A 23,689-nucleotide genomic window follows, 5' to 3' on the forward strand; every position below is an offset into this window, starting at 1 on the left:
ATGTACGAGGTAGGTATTATCCTCCTTTTTACAGAGGAAAAGATTAAGATTTAGAGATGCCAAAACCCTTGTCCAAAGTCAAACAGGTATTAAGTAGCCTAGCTGGGAGCCAAACCAGAGGTGTCTGAACTGAAAACTATGCTGTTTACCATCATAGTTAACATACTCCACAAGTACTTTCCTTCAGGCATATTTAATAATCATGTCTATATTTTATCAAAATAAAATATCAATATCTTAATTGTGCATCTTTGTCTTGTAGACATGTTTTCAAAATCTCACTTAAAAATGAAATACAAATTTTTCATAGCATCAAACAATTACTATAGGTACCATATTTCAAATCAATAATATATTTGACATTCTAAGACATACACATTATTAAGTTCTTAGGATGTAAGAAACACCTAAACACAGTGACTCATTTAAGGTACTAGGTCCTTTTTCTCCAATTTAGTTTTATTTTCTAATTCTTTTTTAATCTACTCCCCCAAAATTAGCCTACAAAGACATACTAATCCATAGTCCCACCCTGCTAAAGCCCAGCATATTGGAAAACTGTCTTTCTGAAAAGCTCACTGTTTGCTACCATTCATACATCATTGTTTTGTGTGTGTGCAGCAGTTTTGCTTTTTACCCACTGTGACTCTTATTCCTTATGTTCTGAGATAAGAGCTATTCATTATTCTAAAGCTCTTTGCAAGAGTCAACTCTCCCATGGTTACGAAGAAGCCATTCTGTCATGGTCCAGCATTTCCTGGTAGAAATGAAAACAACCTCACAACTTATTTTTAAATAAGTAAACCTCCAAATGCTCATGGATTAAAGATTGAAAAATGTCAGATTCTGTAAACAGTGTATACTAAACATTGGTGGAATAGGAAGCTTACCAATAGAAGATGTAAATTAACAGTCAAACCATTCATTAGGGCTATTTCTTTCTCATTGGCTCCTGCAAAATAAATATATCATAATTTAGATTGTTCCGTTAGTTCTAAGAGTACCTGGAAAAACAAACTATCACTCCTTCATCCTTAATGTTTTTAGAGATAAGGACACATTTGATGTCATCACAAAGAAATGGAAGTTTTCCCACTTGACTCATTTTATCAAACAATAGCTGGACTCATATGCATATAGCTAGCTAAAAATTATATTTCCTTTTTGACATAGTAAATAATAATAACATAATAGTGAAGCATTTGCTAAACTAAAAATGATTTATCCTATCATCAGCTACGTTGCCAAATTCCCACAGAGGACATTTTTGTGGTAAGTGTATCTCCAAAAAGAATCTAAAAAGAAATGAAAGCCCATCACATTTTTAAAGCTGGTTGTTTGTAACATCAAATTAAAATGCACCTTTAATAAAAGAAGGCAATGTTGCTAAACATAATTCACTGTTATTACAGTGAGATATACAATACTGTAGTTCATAAGACAAAAGAGCTAGAAGCAAAGTACAAAGAGCTAAATAGCTCTGGGGTTTATTTATACACACTGATATAAGATAATTAATATAGATATGTATTGTCTGATGAAGAAAACACACAAAATTAAGATATCCACTACACAATCATAATCTGATATAATTCCTGTTAACAAGGGTTTTGCCACTGGAAACAGACCCAGAGACAAAGCATACATTGAATACTTAAGAACTCAGAGAGCAATAACAAAGATAATAATACTTTCCCTCTTTTTAGTTCTTATGATGTCTCTTAAAGGCAATTAGACCTGTTTAATAGGAATGATTTCTCTTTACTATCACTGAGAAAAATGGGCTGTGAGCTTTAATGTTTGTAAGGCTGTACTAGGTGTTAGAGAAAATGCATCATACAAGTCTTGCACTTTGTATCCAATGAAATACTTCTGATAGAGTCCCATTTTTACTAAAAGAATAGACAGTAAGTAGAATAATTAATCTAATGAATAGATGGATTTCAGGTTAAGTTCACTTGAGGGAAGGCCACTGGAAATAAGTGTATAACTTAGGAATTTATATTTCAACATAGCCATTTAAGGAAAGGCCTGTGTCTTCATTTAGTCAAGCAAAACTTTTTGTTGCATTTGATTGATGGATTTCCCCATTTGAATGCAAGGTTGGTAAATAATGGTGGCTGTTAAGAGATGTATCTCTGGTCATTGTAATGTGAATAGTGTCTCAAGTCAAGGGACAATAATGACAACCTCATTCTGCATTCCTAGCACTAAATAAAATGTCTCAAACATACTAGAAAGCTTAATTTGTATACAGGGGCATATGTCTTCTACGGTATAAAAGTCTTTTAGAAATATGGTGAAAGAAATGCTGCAAGCTTTATTTTATTCGTTTCTTTGTATTATGGTATGAATTTTTACTGTTATTTCTAAAACAAAACATTATCTATTATATTAATCTTATATAACTCTTAACTCCCTGTTAGCTCTTTACACACATCTTTTCTGAACACTATTCATTTTAATAAAAAATATTCTGGCAGGGAGCGTGGAAGGAGAAAAGGAAGGAAAAATAATACATTTGGCCCTCCTTATCTGTGGATATGAAACCTGCGGATATGGAGGACGTACTTTATTCATGGCACGACTCACTTTATATTAGGGACTTGAGCATCCTCCTATTTTGGTATCCATGGGGGAGCCACGCCCCAAACATACTGAGCAAGCAGAATTAGTAGAAAGAAAAGCATTTGAAAGAATGTGGTGGGAAGAAAACAAAAGAGGAGAAAGTTCATAAATTTTATCACAAAATGAAAACAAAGAAATAGAAGAGGCAGGAAGGGAGTGAGACTTTCTATACAAGGTCAGGCATTCCATTTTTGCTTAGTGATTACCTTCTGATTAAAATAATTATTCATTCCTCAGGAATGTTAGTCCTTCAAATAATAGTGTTCACTTTGGATCACCTAAAATTTTTCTTGCATGGAATGTGATGAACCACAAGTGCTAGGCTGAATTAATCTAGACATACACGTGGCCTTTCCTCCCCTCACTCTCAATGGCATGCTAACATTGGATCAATTCTTTGTAAATAATACCTCACTGACTTGAATAATTTGCCCACAAAAATTATCCCGCCTTGGCACACTTTAAATTCAATCAAGCTCTTCACAAAATGCCCTCCTCACCTGCTAACGAACTTTGTCAAGGAGAGGTTCGGTGTACTTAAAATGTACGTGCGTACCTATGTATATCTAAGGATGGTGCAAATATTAATGCTGCAGAACATTAACAGAAATGTTTATTCCAAATATGACCTAAAGGCACTAAAGAAACAAGCATTGTTAACATGAAAGGGCCACCAGTCAGACTGATTTTTAGCCTATTTTCCAAAGGAAATATATCTAATTGACCTATCTCTTTTGGTCTAATATGTATTTCTGAAATCAACATTTGTTGTTTTAAGATATTTCAATATTATCAGCATTCCATAAGACAAAAAATTTTTTTTAAGCAAGCTGAAATTATTTCAAGTTGCTTTTCTTTGTACCTTTTCTTTCTCCCAAGAACTTTTTGTGAAATAATGTTGAAACATCAATAACTATAAGTATGAGCTGTAATTCCCTGTGCTGTACAATATATCCTTGTTGCTTATCTATTTTATACATAGTGGTTTGTAACTCCCCTGTTTGGCTCCTTCCTCTTCCCTCTTCCCTTTGGCAACCACTTGTTTGTTTCCTACATCCATAACTCTGCTTCTGTTTTGCATATACCTGCTTTTGTATTATTTTTTAGATTCCACATAGGTGATATACAGTATTTGTCTTTCTCTGTATGGCTTCTTTCACTAAGCATAATATGCTCTAGGTCCATCCACACCCCTGCAAATGGCGTTATTTCATTCTTCTTTATGGCTGAGTAATATTCCATTATATATGTATACACCACATCTTCTTTATCCGTTCATCTGACTAAAATTCAATAAAAAATAAAAATAAAAGAAAGAACCACAAGTATTGAGGGCAAATTTACTAGAGGCCAAGGTTTTTTTTAAAACTTCATGAAAACTTACCAGGATTTGAAAGAGTCTTTATTTTAGAAGATCATATAAAACTCACTGCAGTAAATGTAAAAATTTCAATTATTTCATCTGAGATGGGTGTGAGCCAGTGTTCTCATTTGAAGAGTGCTTTCTTGCTTGCTTATTTATTGAACATAACTTTTTGTTTACCAGAAGGTGAAAGTTATGTACAAGCACTGCCTTCTTATCTCAATGCCTGGCATGCTAACATTTATTGAGCCCTTATTATGTGCCAACACTTCTAATGTAACTTGTATTATTTTCACAGTAACTTGATAAGGTATCTACTTTGATTTCCATATTTATCAATGAGGAAACTGATGTGCACAGAAATGAACTAACTCGCTTAAGGTCTCACAGATAGGAAGTAGGAGACAAAATCTTATAGAAAAAAATATTAATTAAAATCTTTGTTCAAGGTAACATTTGGAAGTGTTGTCTACATTATCCACTCCCTGTAAGTCAAATATAGGAAGCCCATGTTCATTACTAACATCCCTCTGCACCTTTCTAATCTTCATTTAATTTCAAATATTTTGCAAAGTGAGGTCAGCAGGGTTCCAGGCTGCTTAGTGTTTGATAAGAAGGTTAATGATGGATCTCATAACTGCCATACCATGTTCTGTATATTTTATTAAGCAGATGCAAATGTTAATTGTGGATTTTGTTGTAAGGTTTGTAGTTCAGCTAAGTCCGAGAACTTTCCACTCTGTTTTTCAAATAGCAAATTCCTATGGCCTTGGAGGTGGCTAGTGTGTGGTTGAGGATTTATGACTTTGGAGAGGGCTCCCAGGGATTATTGCTTCTCTGAGGGTCAACCACAAGTTTCATAAAGCAAATTTATGTTCACATTACAACATTCTTATAAGCCGAAATGTATGTATCTAGCCCTTTGTGATGTTTATGTACCCAGGGAGAAGTAGGCTTAATAATAATACTAATAATATTCTTCAGCAATTCTATTTCTAGCATCTTGATAATATGATATTAACTATAAGGGAAAGTTATTCCATGTTTTGCAGAATTGTTAGCTCCATATAAAATGTTTTATTAATGGTTTTTCTTCTCATCTGAAATGGAAATTCTTTTCTATGTCTGTGGACATAGAAATATAGGGTTGCTCACTGTGTCTTCCGCTTCTCTATCCACTCTATCAATTTGTACACATAATAATTTTTATTATACTCCTGTTACTTCTTTTTGAGAAATTTTATGGCAAAATACAGGTTGTGGTTTTAAGAACCTGGAAGATTCAGTCATAGTCCAAAATATACAACTTATCTGTTCATGACACATTTAGACAGCCCACAAGTAGCAAAAATCAATTTGACTTCTGCTGCTCTCTTCTGTAGTTACCACATAATTTTAACATTTATTTTGTGATTTATATAATATCTACTTCCAAAGAGGATTTTAGGTTTCTTGTATTACATGTGAGAAAGAATGATTTTAAAAAATTGCAACAGAGTACTATATATGTGGATGAGAAACAAATTAGGAGCTATTAAATATATATTTTTTTTAACTAAATATTTTTGCTACTTCGAACTCTACCAAATTTTCTCAGAACTTACTATCAACCAAGGCAAAAGGGAACCTGCATGGGATTTGCAGCAAAGAAAATAAACATGAACAGACACACAATACCTTCTAAAAGAATCAGTTCCTACTAAATCGAACAAAGTGAACTCATTCATTTTTCAACTTAAGAACCGTTTCTTGGACTAACATATACAGTTTTAAAAGTAAAGAAATTTGGGGATAGATGATAGCTACTGAAATTAAAAAGAAAAACAAGCTTTTAAAATATTGCTCATAATATACTTTTGCAGATACTGTCAACAACAAAAATGTAGAAATATTTCTCCTGATACAACATAAATTGTAGAGAACAAAATAAACATTTAATAAACTAATCATTAAACTAAATATTTAGTTTAATGCACTGACAATATTTCAAATAAAATATGACAATGCATTTGTCATATTAAGGCTTGAAACTTTGAGAATATATATATACTGTATATATATAAAATAAACAATACATATACTGTTTATTGAGTTTCATATGTACAAATGTGACTTTGCCCATTTCAAGACATAATTGTTATTTTTATATCCTGTATAATTAGGATCAAATGTAATTTAATTTATACAACATTCAAGGACAAAAATCACAGAAAACATAAGGAAGTTTGTCCCATACGTTACAGCTTTGTATGGTATTTCAAAGACACACAAAAATCCCTAAAGCTAGAACTGATAAATATTCTTTAAACATTTTTAGTAAGCTCAATCTTCTTACTTATCTAAATAAATCTGAGTATTTAGTTGTTGTTGTTGTTTTTTAATTTCCTTAGTAATCATCATGAGAGGTGAGCTGGTTTAAATTTCATTGATCATTCTGACATATGTGTATTTGCTGGGCAACAAAACACATGCACATTTAATAAGTTGCAATAGAGCTATAAACTTTTAAACGATCAAAGGAAATCTTTTTGCAGGTTTTATGGGCTTCATAAATAAATCTCACTAAATGATAGCCTTACCACTTCCCTGGCCTGTATATAAACATCTGAACTCCTCTTAAAGGATAATAAATACTAATCACAAAATAATAGGATTAGCATGTAATTTATGTTCTGAAAGCAAATCTAGCAAAGAAAGAGACAGTCCACATCTAAGGAAAACATACATGCTCAGGTCAAATTAATGCGGGATTTTTTTCAGTTTTTTTTTAAATTTACATGTTAGGCATTTGAATGAATATAATAGGCGTCTAAAAAATGAACATAAATGAAAGCATTGTCAAACAACTAATTAATACACCCGTAAATGTAGTCCAGGATTGTTCAGGTGGGAATTCCCTCCATGAGAATATACATTCCTCTGGATAATGCTGGCAGTCTGATCAAATGCTCTGTGCTCCCAAGATCCTGACTGGTTTGGCAGGAGATGCTATGTTTTCACCTTTACCCACCCTGGCTGACAAGGTTCTGGCCTTGAGTTTGAGCCCCAAGCATCCAGGGCTCTGCAGATTCGCCCTGGGGCTTGTGAGAGTCCTGCACTCAGGCCCTACACACTCCTGGCTCCATGCACTACCCCCCAGATATTGTGCTTCCAGCTTTCAACTGCTTCTTTCTCAGCAGTTGCTATATTTCTGGTCAGTAGGGATTTCTATTTAATTTTTTTTAGTGTTGCTATATGTTTGTTAATCTAATTTTTTTTCTATCATTTCTCTGTTTTCGGAATAGAAAGGAGCATTTTCAGTTTGTACTTAATGTGTTATCTTAAACTAGAAGCCAATCTTCTGATCCTATAATATAACCACATAAAACAGAAATGTGTGTAGTGTAATGATTACTCAGTAATAACTAGCAGCAAACCGAGCTTGTTGCTTTTGCTTGCAACTCTTCGATGGAGTGTTGTTTTTTTTTTTTTTTAACTTGCTGAACGGAACAGGTTACACATTCATATAGTTCATAAACTAAAAACAGGTTTTCCTTAAAGTCTGGTAGTTTGGGGTGTGTTAAGCACCCACTGTGTTCCCCGCTGTGCATGTGGTGGGGTTTGTCGTGCTATGAAAACCCATGTCAGAACCTTCAGGCTGCCCAAATATCGCAGAGAAGGCTTTTCCAGTCTCCTGCCTAGATACTGGGAGCTAAGTTAGTGTAGAGGTGCATAAACATTTATTTAACTCTGTTTTCACAGGGAATATGTTATGGATTGAACTGTGTCCTCCTTGCCTTTACCAGTGAGATTTTAGTCTAATAGAGAATTCTAAGGACTAATTTTTAGTTGACTGAATACCTAAACTTGGGCAGTAGTCCTGCAACCTGGGCTGGGCCATCTAGGCCTGGTTCTCTACCATGTTGAGGCTTTCTGGGAAGCCAGCCACTTTGGGCAGGAGTAAAATGCAAAGTTGTTTACTGAGGATCTGGTTTGTGGGGGTTGATTGGGGCAGAAGACTATATTTATGCTGGGGTGATTCCCAGAAATACATAAGAAGAAGCTAGAAAAACAATGTCCCTAAATTCTTTGTGGTATGTTTGCAAACTGCCTTAGATTGTTTTGACTATAATAAGTTTGAATTTCTCCTTGTTAAACATAGTACAAAAGCTTGAGGTTTCCTCTCCCTCTTGCAGCCAGTACAGAGGATGTAAATGGTGGCTGAAGACTGAGTAAGCTTCACCTGATTGGTGTGGGTGCTGGTCTCTTGTCAAATGTGTCCCTAAACTTCCTTCTCCTCGCAGGCAAGCCCCCAACCAAACATCTAAGATAGGAAGTGCTCCTTTCTTCCTCTTCTCCCTACATGGGGTTACCAGCAAAGCCAATACAACCACTACTTAGATAGAGTAATGACTTCTGCAAATTCAAGGGTGTTCCTTCTCCCAACCTCTCCTCTTTCCTTCCCTTACAAACCCTCTACCCTAGACAACATCCTCCCCACCACACACACACCGCCCCCCCACCCACCCCGAGGATCTCTGCTTACCCTTCTAGTGTGGTCTGGTAATATCACCACCTTGAATGTGAATTGCTATCCTTATTGCCCCTATTCAAGAAGAGCCAGCTGGCATGTTGTCAGGAAGCACTATTTAAAATGTGAATTGTTACAGAGCAAATGAATACTGTGTAAGAACATTAAAACAGAGAGAGAGATTTCTAGTTGTGGCCTTTTCTTTTCCACTTACAGAATTTTCTTTCACATTTCTTGTAAAGCAGATTTAGTGGTGCTGAACTCTTCTAACTTTTGCTTATTTGTGAAACTCTTCATCTCTCCTTCAAATTTGAATGATAGTCTTGCCAGGTAGAGTATTCTTGTTCATAGGTTTTTTTTTTTCTTCACCACTTTAAATATGTGATGACACTCCCTTCTGGCCTTGCAGAGTTCCTGCTGAAAAGTCAGCTGACTGTTTTATGGGAGTTCTCTTGTATGTAATTACTTGCTTTTCCCTTGCTGCTTTTAAGATCTTCTCTTTCTCTTTATTTTTTGACATTTTAATTACAATGTGTCTTGGTGTGGACCTCTTTGGTTTGATCTTATCTCTGTGATTTCTGGACCTGGATGTCTGTTTCCTTTCCCAGGTTAGGGAAGTTTTCAGCTATTATCACTTCAAATAACTTCTCTGCCCCTTTCTGTCTTCTCCTTCTGGGACCCCTATAATGTGAATGATAGTACACTAGATATTGTCCCAGGGGTCTCTTAAACTGTCCTTATTTTTCAATTCCTTATTCTTTTCTCTGCTTAGCTGGAGTGATTTACACTACTCTGTCTTCCAGTTCACTGACACGTTCCTCTGTATCATCTAATTTACTGTTGATTCCATCTAGTGTATTTTTATTTCAGTTATTGTATTCTTCAGGTCTGTTTGGTTCTTCTTTATATTTTCTAACTCTTTGTTTAACTCCTCACTGTTTTCATCCATTCTCCCTAATTCATTGAGCATTTTTATAATCACTGCCTTGATTTTTTTATCGAGTAGATTACTTATCAACACTTCACTTAGTTCTTCAGTTTCATGTTGTTATTTGTTTGGAACATATTCCTCTGTCACCTCACTTTGCCTAATTCTCTATGTTTATTTGTATGTTTTAGGGAAGTTTGTTACATTTCCTGATCTTAAAGAAGAGGCTTTATGTAGGAAACTTACTATGGGGCCCAGAAGCACACTCGTCTCTGGTCATCAGAGCTATATTTTTTGTTTGTTTAATACCTTAAATTTCAAATAAGATTTTAGGCAATGCTGAACAATCAACCCAATTAAACAGATAACTTTTTTTTGAAATGTTAACACATTTACCATCTAAAACTATCTTGAATAGTTTTACCAAGAGTAGATAGAATTCACTTTAAGGAATACACTATATACCAAAAAACAGCATCAACTATATTATTTTCAACAGCACTCAGCCTAATTTTAAAAGATCACCATGAATTAAGTTGAAATGAACCAAAACATAGTGGTGTTTTAGACCTTTAGCATGTTAAGGTTAATGTTTATTTTACCATATAATAAAACCTTAGAAAAGTCTTTTAAGTTGATTTTTATGAAACTTATTTAATTATAAATATGTGTGTTTCTCATTGGTGAGCAAATACTAGTCCTAGAATATATAATAAAAAATAACATTAGCAATAAGTCTTAATTAAAGGCATGCTTACGCCTTAGTGTTATGGATTAAAATAGAAAATCAGGACATTCTTCAATAAAATTTTTACCGTATAACCTATGTGTATAACTAAATGATCATATCTTTATGATTCTTCTGGAAAAAATTCATTTTATACTTACCTACAATGTCAGTCATAAGTCCTAAAATAGTCTCATCTCCTATAATCCAAGGACGTTTCCCTACATCATGACCATAGGCTCCCCTGAAATTGAAAAGGGAGATGAACAATCTTAGTTTATGTGTGTGTCTGTGTGTATCTGTGTGAGTGTGTGTGTGAGAGTTTTCAGATATCAGCATTAGCAACTGGACATTTCTAAATGAGTCTTTGTAGTGTTTTAATAAAAAGCATGCTTTTTTGAAAACCAAAAGTAATACTTGAGAACTCTGCTTTTTAACTTGTCATTTAAAAAAATTTCTTTGATTTCCTTTCTGTTGGGGAGCGTAGGGGCGATTACCCATATATTTCATTATTTTTCTCTAGTTTGGAGTCTAAGATGTTATTTTTTTCACTTTTCTTTTGAAAATTTCAAGACTATTTGAATACCTTACTTGTATACCATACCATATAGTTGTACCTATACTAAAACATATTAACTGTTCTTTGAGGCTAGAGATTAAAATTATTATTAATTAAACATTAAAATATAATTACAATCTGTAAATTAAATAGAAGTGTATAAAATGTGACCATACTCATGGTAACATTTTAAGTAGATAGTAAAACTTGGCAATAATCAAAGCCAACACTATTTCTTGACCTATTTTCTAGCAATTTCATCTATCATGTTCTAGCTCAATTTTATTATTCTAGTAAGTATGCCAGTAGGCATAATGGAAAAAACACAAAATACATAAGAGAACTTCAACTCTCTGGTAGTTTCTATCAAATGAGGAGGCAAAATATTTGAAAAATATAGGAGAAGAAATTAAAACAAAGGATTAAGAAGGGAGTGACTTTGTGTACTGTTACAAACATATCTTAGGAAGCTTTGAATTAGATTGTTTTTAATTCTTTTGGAATCCAAAGACTATTTACACTTGGAAGAAAAGAATGAGCATGTGCTCTATGTATAGTGCTAATTGTGATGAATACATACTCTGAAATTAAGTAAGCTGGCAGTGGTGAGCTGGTAAACCTTCTCTCAGAGGTGAAGGGTAGCAGAACACACCACACTAAAATGTAGCATAGGGGTATATTGATCATCTTGAGCTGTAGGCACTTGAAAAACAGAATATGTATGGAGAAGCTTTCTCTGAACTTCCCTATCTGCCTAAAGACAGATCCTTCAAAGGGAATTCAGTTGTCATAAATCCCCTCCTCAGGAGTTTCATCAACCAGGGAAAATTGATTCTTAGCACAGAAGAGATTAGAACTCAGTGACACCCCAGATAAACTTTGTCACAAACTATACCTCTTATCTATTCTTCAAGGACCATCTTTCATAGAAATCCTTTACTCTCCTCTAAGAGGCCTTCATCTCTCCTCCTCTTTCCCTTTTAACAAGGGATTTAAGCTTGAATTCTAAGCCACTTTTGGGAGTTACTCATTTTTCCCTGGGTGTTTCCTATGTATACATGAGGTATTCATGTTAATACACTTCCGTTTGTTCTTCTCTTGTTAATCTTTTATTACAAGCTCTCAGGTAAAAACTCAGTAGGGTAAAGGAAAATATTTTTTCTCCTCTACACAGCAGTGGGGAAGTGGAAGGGAGGAGCCCTGTGTTTTAGCCCTTGCTGTTTTTTGCGGTATGACTACCCCCATTCACGTGGCCAATTTGGTATCAACAAAAGTCTTGAATATTTAGCAGTTGGCTCCATCACCTGGGATGAGACAGGTCCAGGGCAATACTGGGCCCGAGGCTACATTTATTAGAGGTTTATAGGGCCTAATTTTCCACTTTTATAAAAGTAAATGGGTTACAATATATAACTTAAAGGATAGCTATGAAAAACAAGCAACATGTGAAAAAGATTGGTACATGGTACCCCTTTTCTGAGTCTTCTTTCCTAATGAAAATCTAATGTTAAAACTCACTTCACCAGCATGAGGTGTAAAACACAACTTTTAAGCTAATATTTCAATTACCATATAAACTGAGATGAAGGAAGACTTTCTTTGAGAATAAACAGACTATAAGAACTAAGGAGGAAAAGAAGGGCAACTGTTAGTGCATATTATTCATATTATTATTAGATAGCCTGCAGCTTGCCTCTCTCTTGACTTCCAATATAAATACTAAAGACAAAAATCATTATCATTAAATAGTATTTAAAGGCAGATACTTGGATACATTTTTATTTTAATCATATAGAGCTCCATGGCCTTGCTGATAGCACAATACATCTTATTACATTTAGGTAGTAAAAGTCTATGTTCTGCCTCAGAGAATTTATATCTCAGAATATGATGCCACCTACTTCTCACTCTGGTAGGCACCATGATAATAATCTTTAAGGATACTTTCTTGGAATGCTTTTGTCATCTTCCTCCCTTTAAAATATCACATGCAGAGTCAGCTTCTTCATTTTGTCAGTCTCCTAGCCTGAGATAGTGAAATGTATTTAGAAAGTGTTACCCAAATAAACTCAAAGTAAAGTGGCCTGTCATTAGAAAGAGCTGATGTGGATCACACTGCAGTCATAACGTACATATTCAAGTTAAGAGAAAGATTATGTTGTTCTCATTCAAAACTGCTTAAAATAGTTGCAGTATAGCTGCAATCTTCTTTTACAAGTGCTGGAAAGGAAAAGAGAGCATAGGAAAGCATTCACTCACTACCATAGCATCAATCATTGCCTGAGTGGGCTGTTCTCAGAGAAGTCTACAAAGCAGTATTTGCTCAGAAAATTAAATTTCAGAATATAAAATCTAATTAGGAAGTTAATAGAAATGTGGATCCTCTTTGAAATATGACTGTGCTTTAACCATCCTACAAAATGAAAAGTTGCCCTGCTTTTAAAAGCTCCCCCCAATAAGCGAATAAATAAGACTTCACAGTCTTCCTTAATGATATCACAAGTTTTTTTCTGTGATCCAATTGTTGATTAGCCAACAGAGATGTCAGGAAAAGCTCTGTCACATGTCATACCATGTATTTTCTTATTCATACTGAAGGGTGGCAGAATATGCCACACTAAAACTGGCCTCTTTGGCATAAGGATTATTTTGCACAAAGCACAAAGAATGCACTTGAGGTCCCTAGTGGTGCAGTGGTTGAGAATCCGCCTGCCAATGCAGGGGACATGGGTTCAAGCCCTGGTCTGGGAAGATCCCATATGCCGTGGAGCAATTAAGCCCATGCGCCACAACTATTGAGCCTGTGCTCTAGAGCCCACAAGCCACAACTATTGAGCTCAGATGCTGCAGCTACTGAAGACTGCGTGCCTAGAGCCCGTGCTCCACAACAAGAGAAGCCACCACATGAGAAGCCCACGTACCGCAACAAAGTGCAGCCCGCTCTCGCCGCAACTAGAGAAAGCCCGCACGCAGCAACAAAGACCCAACACAGCCAAAAATAAATTAAATAAATAAATTAATAAAAAGGAATGCACTTGAAAAACAGCAAATACATGGGGAAGATACCTCTGAACTCCCCTTATCTGCCTGAAGACAGATCCTCCAAAAAGGACTCAGTTGTCATAAATTCCCTCCTCAGGAGTTTCATCAACCAGAGGAGATTTACTCTTGTCACAAGAGAGGAAACTAGAAGTCAGCACCCCAGCCAGACAAACTTTGTCACAAGCTATCACACTTCCCATCTATTCTTCTAAAGTTCCATTCATCCTTCCTAAAAATCGTTTACTTTCCCCAGAGTAGCCTATATACCCCTCCTCTGTCCCTATTAAGACAGTACCTAAGCTCTCAAATCTCATTGCTTTTTTGGATATTCACTTTTTTCTTTTTCCTGTGATGCCCTCATGCACGTAATGTTAAAAATGTACTTTTATGCCTTCTCTCTTGTTAATCTGCCTGTTATGTTTATTTCATAGACCCAGCTAATGGATCTAGGAGAGTAGGGGGACAGTCTTTCCTCCCTTACAATACACTTTTTTTTTTTTTTTAAAGAAAGAAACCCATAAATTGAACCACTGCAGGTCTGCAGGAGCAGACCTCTCCCATGTGCTTTACCAGTACCTTTTCTGCACACACATTGCCATGTAAGTTAAGTCACTGTCTGCAAACCAGGCCTTTTGTTCCTAATATGTAATTCAGCGGGCTATTTTTCTCTTTAAATAATTCTACCTAATATATCTCAGTTCTTAGAAGAATGCCTATAAAAACACAAATGTGGCAAGTTTTTGCTCCTATGAAAAAGAAAGAAATTTATTTATCTAGCAGATAAGACAACCCAGAAGACCTAAGATATAGTGATTATATCTTAGGGACACAATATACATTTCTCAACTTACAATGTGCTCTTTAGGACTGACATATCTTTCCCTTCTAGCCGAACTTTACCGCTATGAATATTAACCCAAGTTATTCTCCTTTAAATAATCTGGGCCATTGGTAAAATATATAATTTTAAATGTTCTCAAAAATTATTTAAGTTTATTGCCTATCCATCCTAGCAGACCCACAATGAACAAGCATATGATATTGTTGCTTCTTATTGTTTATGTTAGCTTCTTGCTGATAACTAATTATTACATATCAAAGAGTGAAATTACCCTAAAAGTTTTCTATTTCAGAATATTAAAATTATCTAAATATTATCATTTCACCAAACAAATAATATATTCTCCAAAGTAAAGTGTTATTAACCTACTTTAGAAATCCCATACAGTTGAAAATGACTTTGGAAAATAATGATAGTCATTTATAAAAAACACAGAGGTAAGTATTTTATTTTCATAGTTTTGCCTTAAGTAACTTGAAGTTTTAGAAGAAATCATTTGGGTCCTAAAATATTTCTAAGTGTGCCTGTATCCTTGATTTTTCTTTAGTATAAATAATCAAATATGGTAGCCATATGAATTATAAGATTGGATGGCATTGTGACCAGTGATGGTTTATTTTGTAGATAAGTAGGTAGTATGTCTACAATAGGCCATAAAAGGTGATGACATAGAAGATGAAAACCATGAGCCAGATGTCATTTCCTACATTATAGGTCATGGATGGCCAGAGACTTGACATCAATATCCCAGAGTAATATCTTGCTTAGAGCACTCAAATTTCTATGTTACTCTTAAGATTATAAATTTTTAATATTATTTTTTTTCCAACTAATTTCAATGTGCATTAGAGTGTTTAGTGACTGTGTAGCTCTCTTTGACTCAGTTCTTCTCAAAATCTCTCAGTGATCTAGAAGAGGGGGAGGCACTGGCCTGGCTTGGGTATCAGCTAAGAAGTAGGGCAGAAGTGGGGTTGGAGGAGATGAAGAGGAACAGATAATCGGATAAAACTCACCACAGTAATGGGAGGCCCTGGATCTAGAGGCAAATCAAATATATGCAGGGGAGATTTAAAACAAAAGCAATAGCCAGAAAGGGAATTGAAGTAACCAGCAGGCCACCAGAGTGGCATGAAGATTACTTTAAACTAAAAGCATGTGGACAAACAGCAGCCTAAGAAAGAAACATTATCTAGACTTAAGGAAAGCCTCCTGAAAATGCCATTGCCATTGACCCACCGTCAGAGAAAAATGACGCTTAGCACTAGGAGTTACAAATTTACTTCTCCTCCATCTTCCTCTTGGGGGGCTTCCAGCCCGGAAAGATACTGCCCATTATCATCAGGATGGAAAAGCCCAACAGAACCTTCCATACTTTCCTACTGAAGCCCTAAAACTCGCCCCTTTTGTTAAGTTGGTTTTAAACCTTTACTCTGGCTGATCAGTGAATCACTGTTTGTAGAGTGCTTCTGCACACATGTGCAATAAACTTTTCTCCTGCTAATCTGTCTGTTGTCAATTAATTCTCATGCCCCCAACCACTGGAATGTAAGTTGGTAGAGGAAATGTTTTCCTCCCAACACAACCTTAGCTGGAAAAGGCCAGAGTGGAATTTTAAGCTAAATATTTAGGAGCAAAAAGTAATGAACAAACCCATTTGAGATGAAAGATCAAGGGTGGGATAGGGGAAAACAGGATTGCGATCATGCACCTAAAACACCACTGACGTTGAGCTGGCAGGGCTATGATGTTGACTGGGCCACCACAGTTTACAGCAAAAAGACTAAATAAAACAAACTAGCTACCTAATCTTTTTCTCAGAAGAAGTCTTTTTAAAATTTACTTTACATTGCTTGAAGCATTACAGTGCACCTCCTTGCTAAATCGTCTGTCTGATGAAAAATAGGTAGAACGGTTTAGGATTATGTAATTTTCTGTTGTCACAAGGTAAAATATAAAATTGAAAGGTAACAACAATAGAAGGGCATTATGACAGAGAGGCACTTTCCTGGAACATAACTGGAATACATGTCTTGAGAATAATCAACCATTCTTTTAATAAAGTAGGATAATCATAAGAATATGAATAGGATAGAAGAGTGGCATCTTTTTAAAATACCTGAAGGATAAAAATGCACAGTCTTGCTGAATGAATATCCAAGAGTCAAGGACACTCTCCAAAGTTCAAATTCAATCTAATTCTTTGCTATCTTTTACGTTAAGGCCAAAAATGAATATTAACCATTTTTATTAAATATGACCCTCATTTTTTAAATACTAAAGCTTGCTAGTGCAAAATGCTTCCAAATGTGGTGATATTTATTTTTCAATTTATGCATAAATGTTACGCAGGTAAAGTTATAATATGCCTAATAAACTATATAAAACTCTATTATTCTTGCATTGAGTTGTGAACTTACATTCTTAACCACTTAAATTAAGAAACTTTGCAATGTTATCTAATAGCCATGGTAGTAATCATTGGCATAGTCAGTGTAAACTAAACTTTATAGAAGAGGTTTTGGTCTCAATGTAAAAGACCACTGACCTGAAGAATATAGAAAGCTGGAAAAGACATTCTGAGTTTCTATAAGAACCAAATATCTTGCTCAGAATTCTTATCTGGTTTAGTTTCATCTTCCTTCCTGAATTTTTTTTTTTCCTATCCTTCAGGTTTAGCTTCCCCTTCATATCTATTTTTCAGATTCTAAGAGTCAAAAAATATTTTTAAAATAGTTGTACTATTTTTAATATTTTAAATATAAAATGTTTCAATAGTTAAAAATATTTTAAAATATTTTCAGTTCCAGCTTTATCAGTAATCACTGGGGAAGGATAAGAAGTACATAAGATTAGGTTATTTTCCTTAAGGGATTTACAATATAGCTAAGAATATGAAACTAATGAAAGTAGACACCTCTAAACTGCCTATTGTAGAGCACTGATTATTAATGCAATAGACATTCAGGGAGGGCTAATCAGTGGTTGAGAAGGTTGATATTAAAGAGGGTAATCATTGAGGTAAGCAGAGAGTATGAAGGGTTTCATAAGCAGAAGAGTAAAAGCAGAACATAAAAGAAGGAGAAAAAGATGAATCCTAATTTAAGATTCCTGCATGGTTAGCTAAGCCCAAATGGAGCATCTTCTCAATAATCATGTTCAATTTGGGGAGGGAAGCACCTTCTGTTCCACTCAACCTCCTCTCCCCACCTCAACAATTTTTATTTTCTTATTTATAAAAATTAGTGTGGTAGAGTTTAGCCAAGAACTAATCATGAAAACACTAAATTGAATCCTAAATATTAACTGCTTTGTTAATCATTTAGAAAATAAAATAATTGCATACGATGTAGATGTGTCATTTCAAGGGAGAAACTTAAATTTTTAAATATTTCAAAAGTTTTACTATTGATTCTGCAACTAACTTGCCATAATACCTTATTTACTGATCCTCAGTTATTTCATCCAGTGTTAAATGACACAATCCCTCAAGTTCCCTCTGCTCTAAAATTCTAAGATTCTACTAGACACCTTTCCAAATATTAGACAACCTGGCGTGATTTTTAAAATTCTTATATGAGATATTGAATGATAGCTTGTGAAATAATACTTACATTTTGGCCCACTTATCTAGTTCTTCTTCCAGATATGTTTTAACCATTTTTGGTTGAAGCCCAAGAGAATTTCCCAAGAAATAGATGGCTTCTTCATCCTTATTCACTAAAGATAAATCAACTGAAATAGAAAAAAAGGGAAAATATACTTATTCAATTAATTAACATTCTTCCATTTGGCATTGTTAATCCACTACAAACAATGAATGTAATTAACTCCAAGAAAGATGATACATATCTTAAAATTCCTCCCAAGGATAACATCAGATTCTCTGAAAAATAATCTTTTACATTTATATTTTAAAATACAGTTTAAACAGATAGATGCTTTTGTTCAGGTCTGTCATATTTATTATGCTCCATGAGGAAATCTAGATTAACAGCTACTCCCAATCATAAATAGCCAATAGAAAAGAGTTAAAACCAGAATTTTTACAGAAATTATATCAGCCTATCTAGTCATAGCAGAAGGTTACCAGAATTTAGACAAGTAATAATCCTGGTGTTGTAGATCAGGCAAATTAAAAAAATCTAAATGATTACTTATATATCTGAAGTAGATATATTGAATTTATAGATTTTTGTTCTTTGTATGCATATAATATTAATACATATGTAGGCAAAGATTGTTCTCTATATCTACTTTTTATTCAAATAAATCAGAACTTTAGTGATTTGTTTTATAATTTTTCCTTGATTGCAGTAAATGCAATTTCATTAGCAAACCAATCTATATGCTTCAAGTATTTTCTAGAAATGCACAAGTTTATAATTGTGTTCTACTAAGTTTTATCTTAATTCTATGGGAAGAAAGATTAAGCTTCTTGCTGAAATTTGAATCATTTGGTAGTATACTTGTCTTTATTTAGACTACTTAAATCTTTGCAGGCTTTTTAAAAGCATACCATCTAATTCAACCTACTTTTATAGATCCTGTGTCACTTTTTCATTGGCATTTCTTAAGTCAGACCCAATCAAAGAGGTGTAAATACTGTTCACACATTTAAATTTGATTAATTAACAGTTCTTTGTCGATCTAGAGAACAAATACTGAAGGATTTTTTTTAGAATCCAGAGGTTTTAATTGGTGTACCATGGCTCAAATTTCAACTAAGCATTCAAATAAGTAGTTTAAAGACTAAACATGTTCTGTGTGTGTCAGCCTTATCAACAACCCAGGAAGAGGAGGCAATCACCCAGATCTCTGCTCCCATTTTTTTTTTTTTTTTTTTGTCTTGTTCTTTCATTGGTGACGCTTTTACAGATATATAGGTATTGGGTTACTTTTACTTAGAAAGTCATTTTTAAAATGTGTTCAGTGTGAAAAAAAAGTGGAATTGTAAACTGAATTATCTCATCTCATGCCTCCCCAAAGTGTGGTTCCCCATCCTAAACTATTTTCCTTTTACTTGGTTGAGGTTTGGGTTTTTTTGTTTGTTCGTTTTTTGTCTCAAAGCACATCAAATGTCACCATGTGAGCATTCATTTGGCATTATGTAAATAGGTAGAATAGAGTATCAAGAAAGTGCTTTGGTAATTATCCACAAGAATGAAGAGATAACACACCACTCTCCAACCTAATGCCATCAGATCTTTACAACATGAAAGACAAACAGGACTTTAAGCTTTGGGGGCCTAGGCTTCTCTTCTCTGAAGAATGATAAGAAAATTTCTTATTAAAAGTTGGTACTCTTGGCAGTCATGGGGTTCAGGACATGCTACCTCAAAATGTGGCACCTTGGACTTCTCTGGTGGCACAGTGGTTAAGAATCTTCCTGCCAATGCAGGGGACACGGACCTTGGTCCGGGAAGATCCCACATGCCGCTGAGTAATTAAGCCCATGTGCCACAACTACTGAGCCTGTGCTCTATGAGCCCACGAGCCACAACTAGTGAGCCTGTGTGCCACAATTACTGAAGCCCTCGCACCTAGAGCCCATGCTCCGAAACGAGAAGCCACCACAATGAGAAGCCTGTGCACCGCAATGAAGAGTAGCCCCTGCTCACCGCAATTAGAGAAAGCCTGCACACAGCAACAAAGACGCAAAGCAGCCAAAAATAAATAAACTAATTAATTTTTTAAAAAGTATTTAAAAAAATACGGCACCTTGGCATATTGGATGTTTTAAGCTGAAGGAATTTGAGAAATGGCTAGTGTAGGAAGAACTTTCTGACCTTCACCTAACCAAGTCATGAGATACTCACATCATAAGATAGCTGCCAGCACACCCTGGAAGAAGATGTGACTAGTATCCATATCAAATCCAGCTCTCCCACCAAAAGCATTGGGCACACGCAGTCTGCACAGGGATGCTGCAACCTAAGAACATCCCTTCAAGACCACAGAAGGTAACTGTTTCATGTAAATTCATAGAGGCAAAGTTAAGTGAACTGAAAAGTCAGAAGAACTATCCACAATTGAAAGAACAAGAGGAAGCCGTTGAAAAAAGTAATAAAACATAAATAAATAATTTACCAAAGAATTCAAAACATTGATAATAAAAATGTTAACTGAATTAGAAAAAAATAATTGATCTAAACACTGATATTTTAACAAGGAACTAGAAAATATAAAAAAGACCCAATCAAAACTAAATAATTCAGTAGCTAAAATAAACACATTAGAAGGAATGAATAACAGACTAAGTGATACAGAAGAATGCAAAAGTGATCTGAAAGATACAATAATGGAAATCACCCAGTTGGAACAGCAGACAGAAAAGTAAATTTTTTAAAAACAAAGCAATTTAAGAGATGTCTACGATAACATTAAGCATGCCAGTATTCACATTATAGGGATTTTAGAAGACAGAGAGAGAAGGGGATCAAAAATGTAATGAAGAAATTATGGAGATTGGTTCAAGATGGTGGAGTAGAAAGACGTGCTCTCACTCCCTCTTACAAGAACACCAGAATCACAACTAACTGCTGAACAATCATTGACAGGAAGACACAGGAACTCACCAAAAAAGATACCCCACATCCAAAGACAAAGGAGAAGCCACAATGAGATGGTAGGAGGGGCACGATCACGATAAAGTCAAATCCCCTAACTGCTGGGTGGGTGACTCACAAACTGGAGAACACTTATACCACAGACATCCACCCACTGGAGTGAACGTTCTGAGCCCCACGTCAGGCTTCCCATCTGGGGGCCTGGGAACGGGAGGAGGAATTCCTAGAGAATCAGACATTGAAGGCTAGTGGGATTTGATTGCAGGACTTTGACAGGACTGGGGAAAACAGAGACTCCACTCTTGGAGGGCACACACAAAGTAGTGTGCTCATCAGTACCCAGGGGAAGGAGCAGTGACGCCATAGGAGACTGAACTACACCTACCTGCTAGTGTTGGAGGCTTCCCTGCAGAGGCAGGGGGTGGCTGTGTGTCACTGTGAGGACAAGGACACTGGCAGCAGAAGTTCTGGGAAGTAATCCTTGGCGTGAGCCCCCCCAGAGTCTTCCATTACCCCCACCAAAGAGCCTGGGTAGGCTCCAGTGTTGGTCGCCTCAGGCCAAACAACCAACAGGGAGGGAACCCAGCCCCACCCATCAGCAGACAAGTGGATTAAAGTTTTACTGAGCTCTGCCCACCAAAGGAACAGCCAGCTCTACCCAGCATCAGTCCCTCCCATCAAGAAACTTGCACAAGCCACTTAGATAGTCTCGTCCACCAGAGGGCAGACAGCAGAAGCAAGAAGGACTACAATCCTGCAGCCTGTGGAACAAAAACCACATTCACAAAAAGATAGACAAGATGAAAAGGCAGAGGGCTATGTACCACATGAAGGAACAAGATAAAACCCCAGAGAAACAACTAAATGAAGTGGAGATAGGCAACAACCTTCAAGAAAAAGAATTCAGAATAACGAGAGTGAAGATGATCCAGGACCTCGGAAAAAGAATGGAGGCAAAGATCGAGAAGATGCAAGAAATGTTTAACGAAGACCTAGAAGAATTAAAGAACAAACAAACAGAGATGAACAACACAATAACTGAAATGAAAACTACACTAGAAGGAATCAATAGCAGAATAACTGAGGCAGAAGAATGGATAAGTGACCTGGAAGAAAGAATGGTGGAATTCACTGCTGTGGAACAGAATAAAGAAAAAAGAATGAAAAGAAATGAAGAGGGCCTAAGAGACCACTGGAACAACAATAAGCACAACAGCATTCACGTTATAGGGGTCCCAGAAGGAGAAGAGAGAGAGAAAGGACCGAGAAAATATTTGAAGAGATTATAGTTGAAAACTTCCCTTACATGGGAAAGGAAATAGCCACCCAAGTCCAGGAAGTGCAGAGAGTCCCATACAGGATAAACCCAAGGAGAAACACGTCAAGACACATAGTAATCAAATTGGCAAAAATTAAAGACAAAGAAAAATTATTGAAAGCAGCAAGGGAAAACCGACAAATAACATACAAGGGTACTCCCGTAAGGTTAACAGCTGATTTCTCAGCAGAAACTCTACAAGCCAGAAGGGAGCAAGATATACTTAAAGTGATGAAAGGGAAGAACCTACAACCAAGATTAGGATCTCGTTCAGATTCGATGAAGAAATCAAAAGCTTTACAGACAAGCAAAAGCTAAGAGAATAAAGAACTACTAAACCAGCTCCACAACAAATGCTAAAGGAACTTCTCTAAGTGGGAAACAGAAGAGAAGAAAAGGACCTACAAAAACAAACCCAAAACAATTAAGAAAATGGTAATAAGAACATACATATTGATAACTACCTTAAAAGTGAATGGATTCAATGTTCCAACCAAAAGACACAGGCTTGCTGAATGGATACAAAAACAAGACACATATATATGCTGTCTACAAGAGACCCACTTCAGACCTAGGGACACATTCAGACTGAAAGTGAGGGGTTGGAAAAAGATACTCCATGCAAATGGAAATCAAAAGAAAGCTGGAGTAGCAATACTCATATCAGATAAAATAGACTTTAAAATAAAGAATGTTACAAGAGACAAGGAAGGACACTACATAATGGTCAAGGGATCAATCCAAGAAGAAGATATAACAATTATAAATATATATGCACCCAACATAGGAGCACCTCAATACATAAGGCAACTGCTAACAGCTGTAAAACAGGAAATTGACAGTAACACAATAATAGTGGGGGACTTCAACACCTCACTTACAGCAATGGACAGATCATCCAGACAGAAAATTAATAAGGAAACACAAGCTTTAAATGACACAATAGACCCGATAGATTTAATTGATATTTATAGGACATTCCATCCAAAAACAGCAGATTACACTTTCTTCTCAAGTGCGCATGGAACATTCTCCAGGATAGATCACATCTTGGGTCACAAACCAAGCCACAGTAAATTTAAGAAAATTGAAATCATATCAAGCATCTTTTCTGACAACAGCGCTATGAGATTAGAAATGAATTAGAGGGGAAAAAAACGTAAAAAGCACAAACACATGGAGGCTCAACAATACGTTACTTAATAAC

General features: G+C 35.5%; 1 protein-coding gene across 2 annotated transcripts in view; it reads right to left on the bottom strand.

Annotated features, from left to right (window-relative positions):
- KYNU (kynureninase) overlaps nucleotides 1-23,689 on the bottom strand; it is a 90,260-nt gene that overhangs the window by 58,081 nt on the left and 8,490 nt on the right. For both annotated transcript variants that reach the window (XM_027131927.1, XM_027131921.1), the window contains 3 exons: nucleotides 18,210-18,330; nucleotides 10,318-10,400; nucleotides 891-952 (listed from right to left, as the gene is read on the bottom strand). In XM_027131927.1, coding sequence (XP_026987728.1) covers nucleotides 891-952; nucleotides 10,318-10,400; nucleotides 18,210-18,330 — 266 coding nt within the window. The remainder of the gene's footprint in view (nucleotides 1-890; nucleotides 953-10,317; nucleotides 10,401-18,209; nucleotides 18,331-23,689) is intronic.

This window comes from Aethalodelphis obliquidens, unplaced genomic scaffold, assembly GCF_003676395.1.
Source record: "Aethalodelphis obliquidens isolate GAN/ISIS:26980383/991018 unplaced genomic scaffold, ASM367639v1 scaffold2, whole genome shotgun sequence".
Lineage (NCBI taxonomy): Eukaryota > Metazoa > Chordata > Mammalia > Artiodactyla > Delphinidae > Aethalodelphis > Aethalodelphis obliquidens.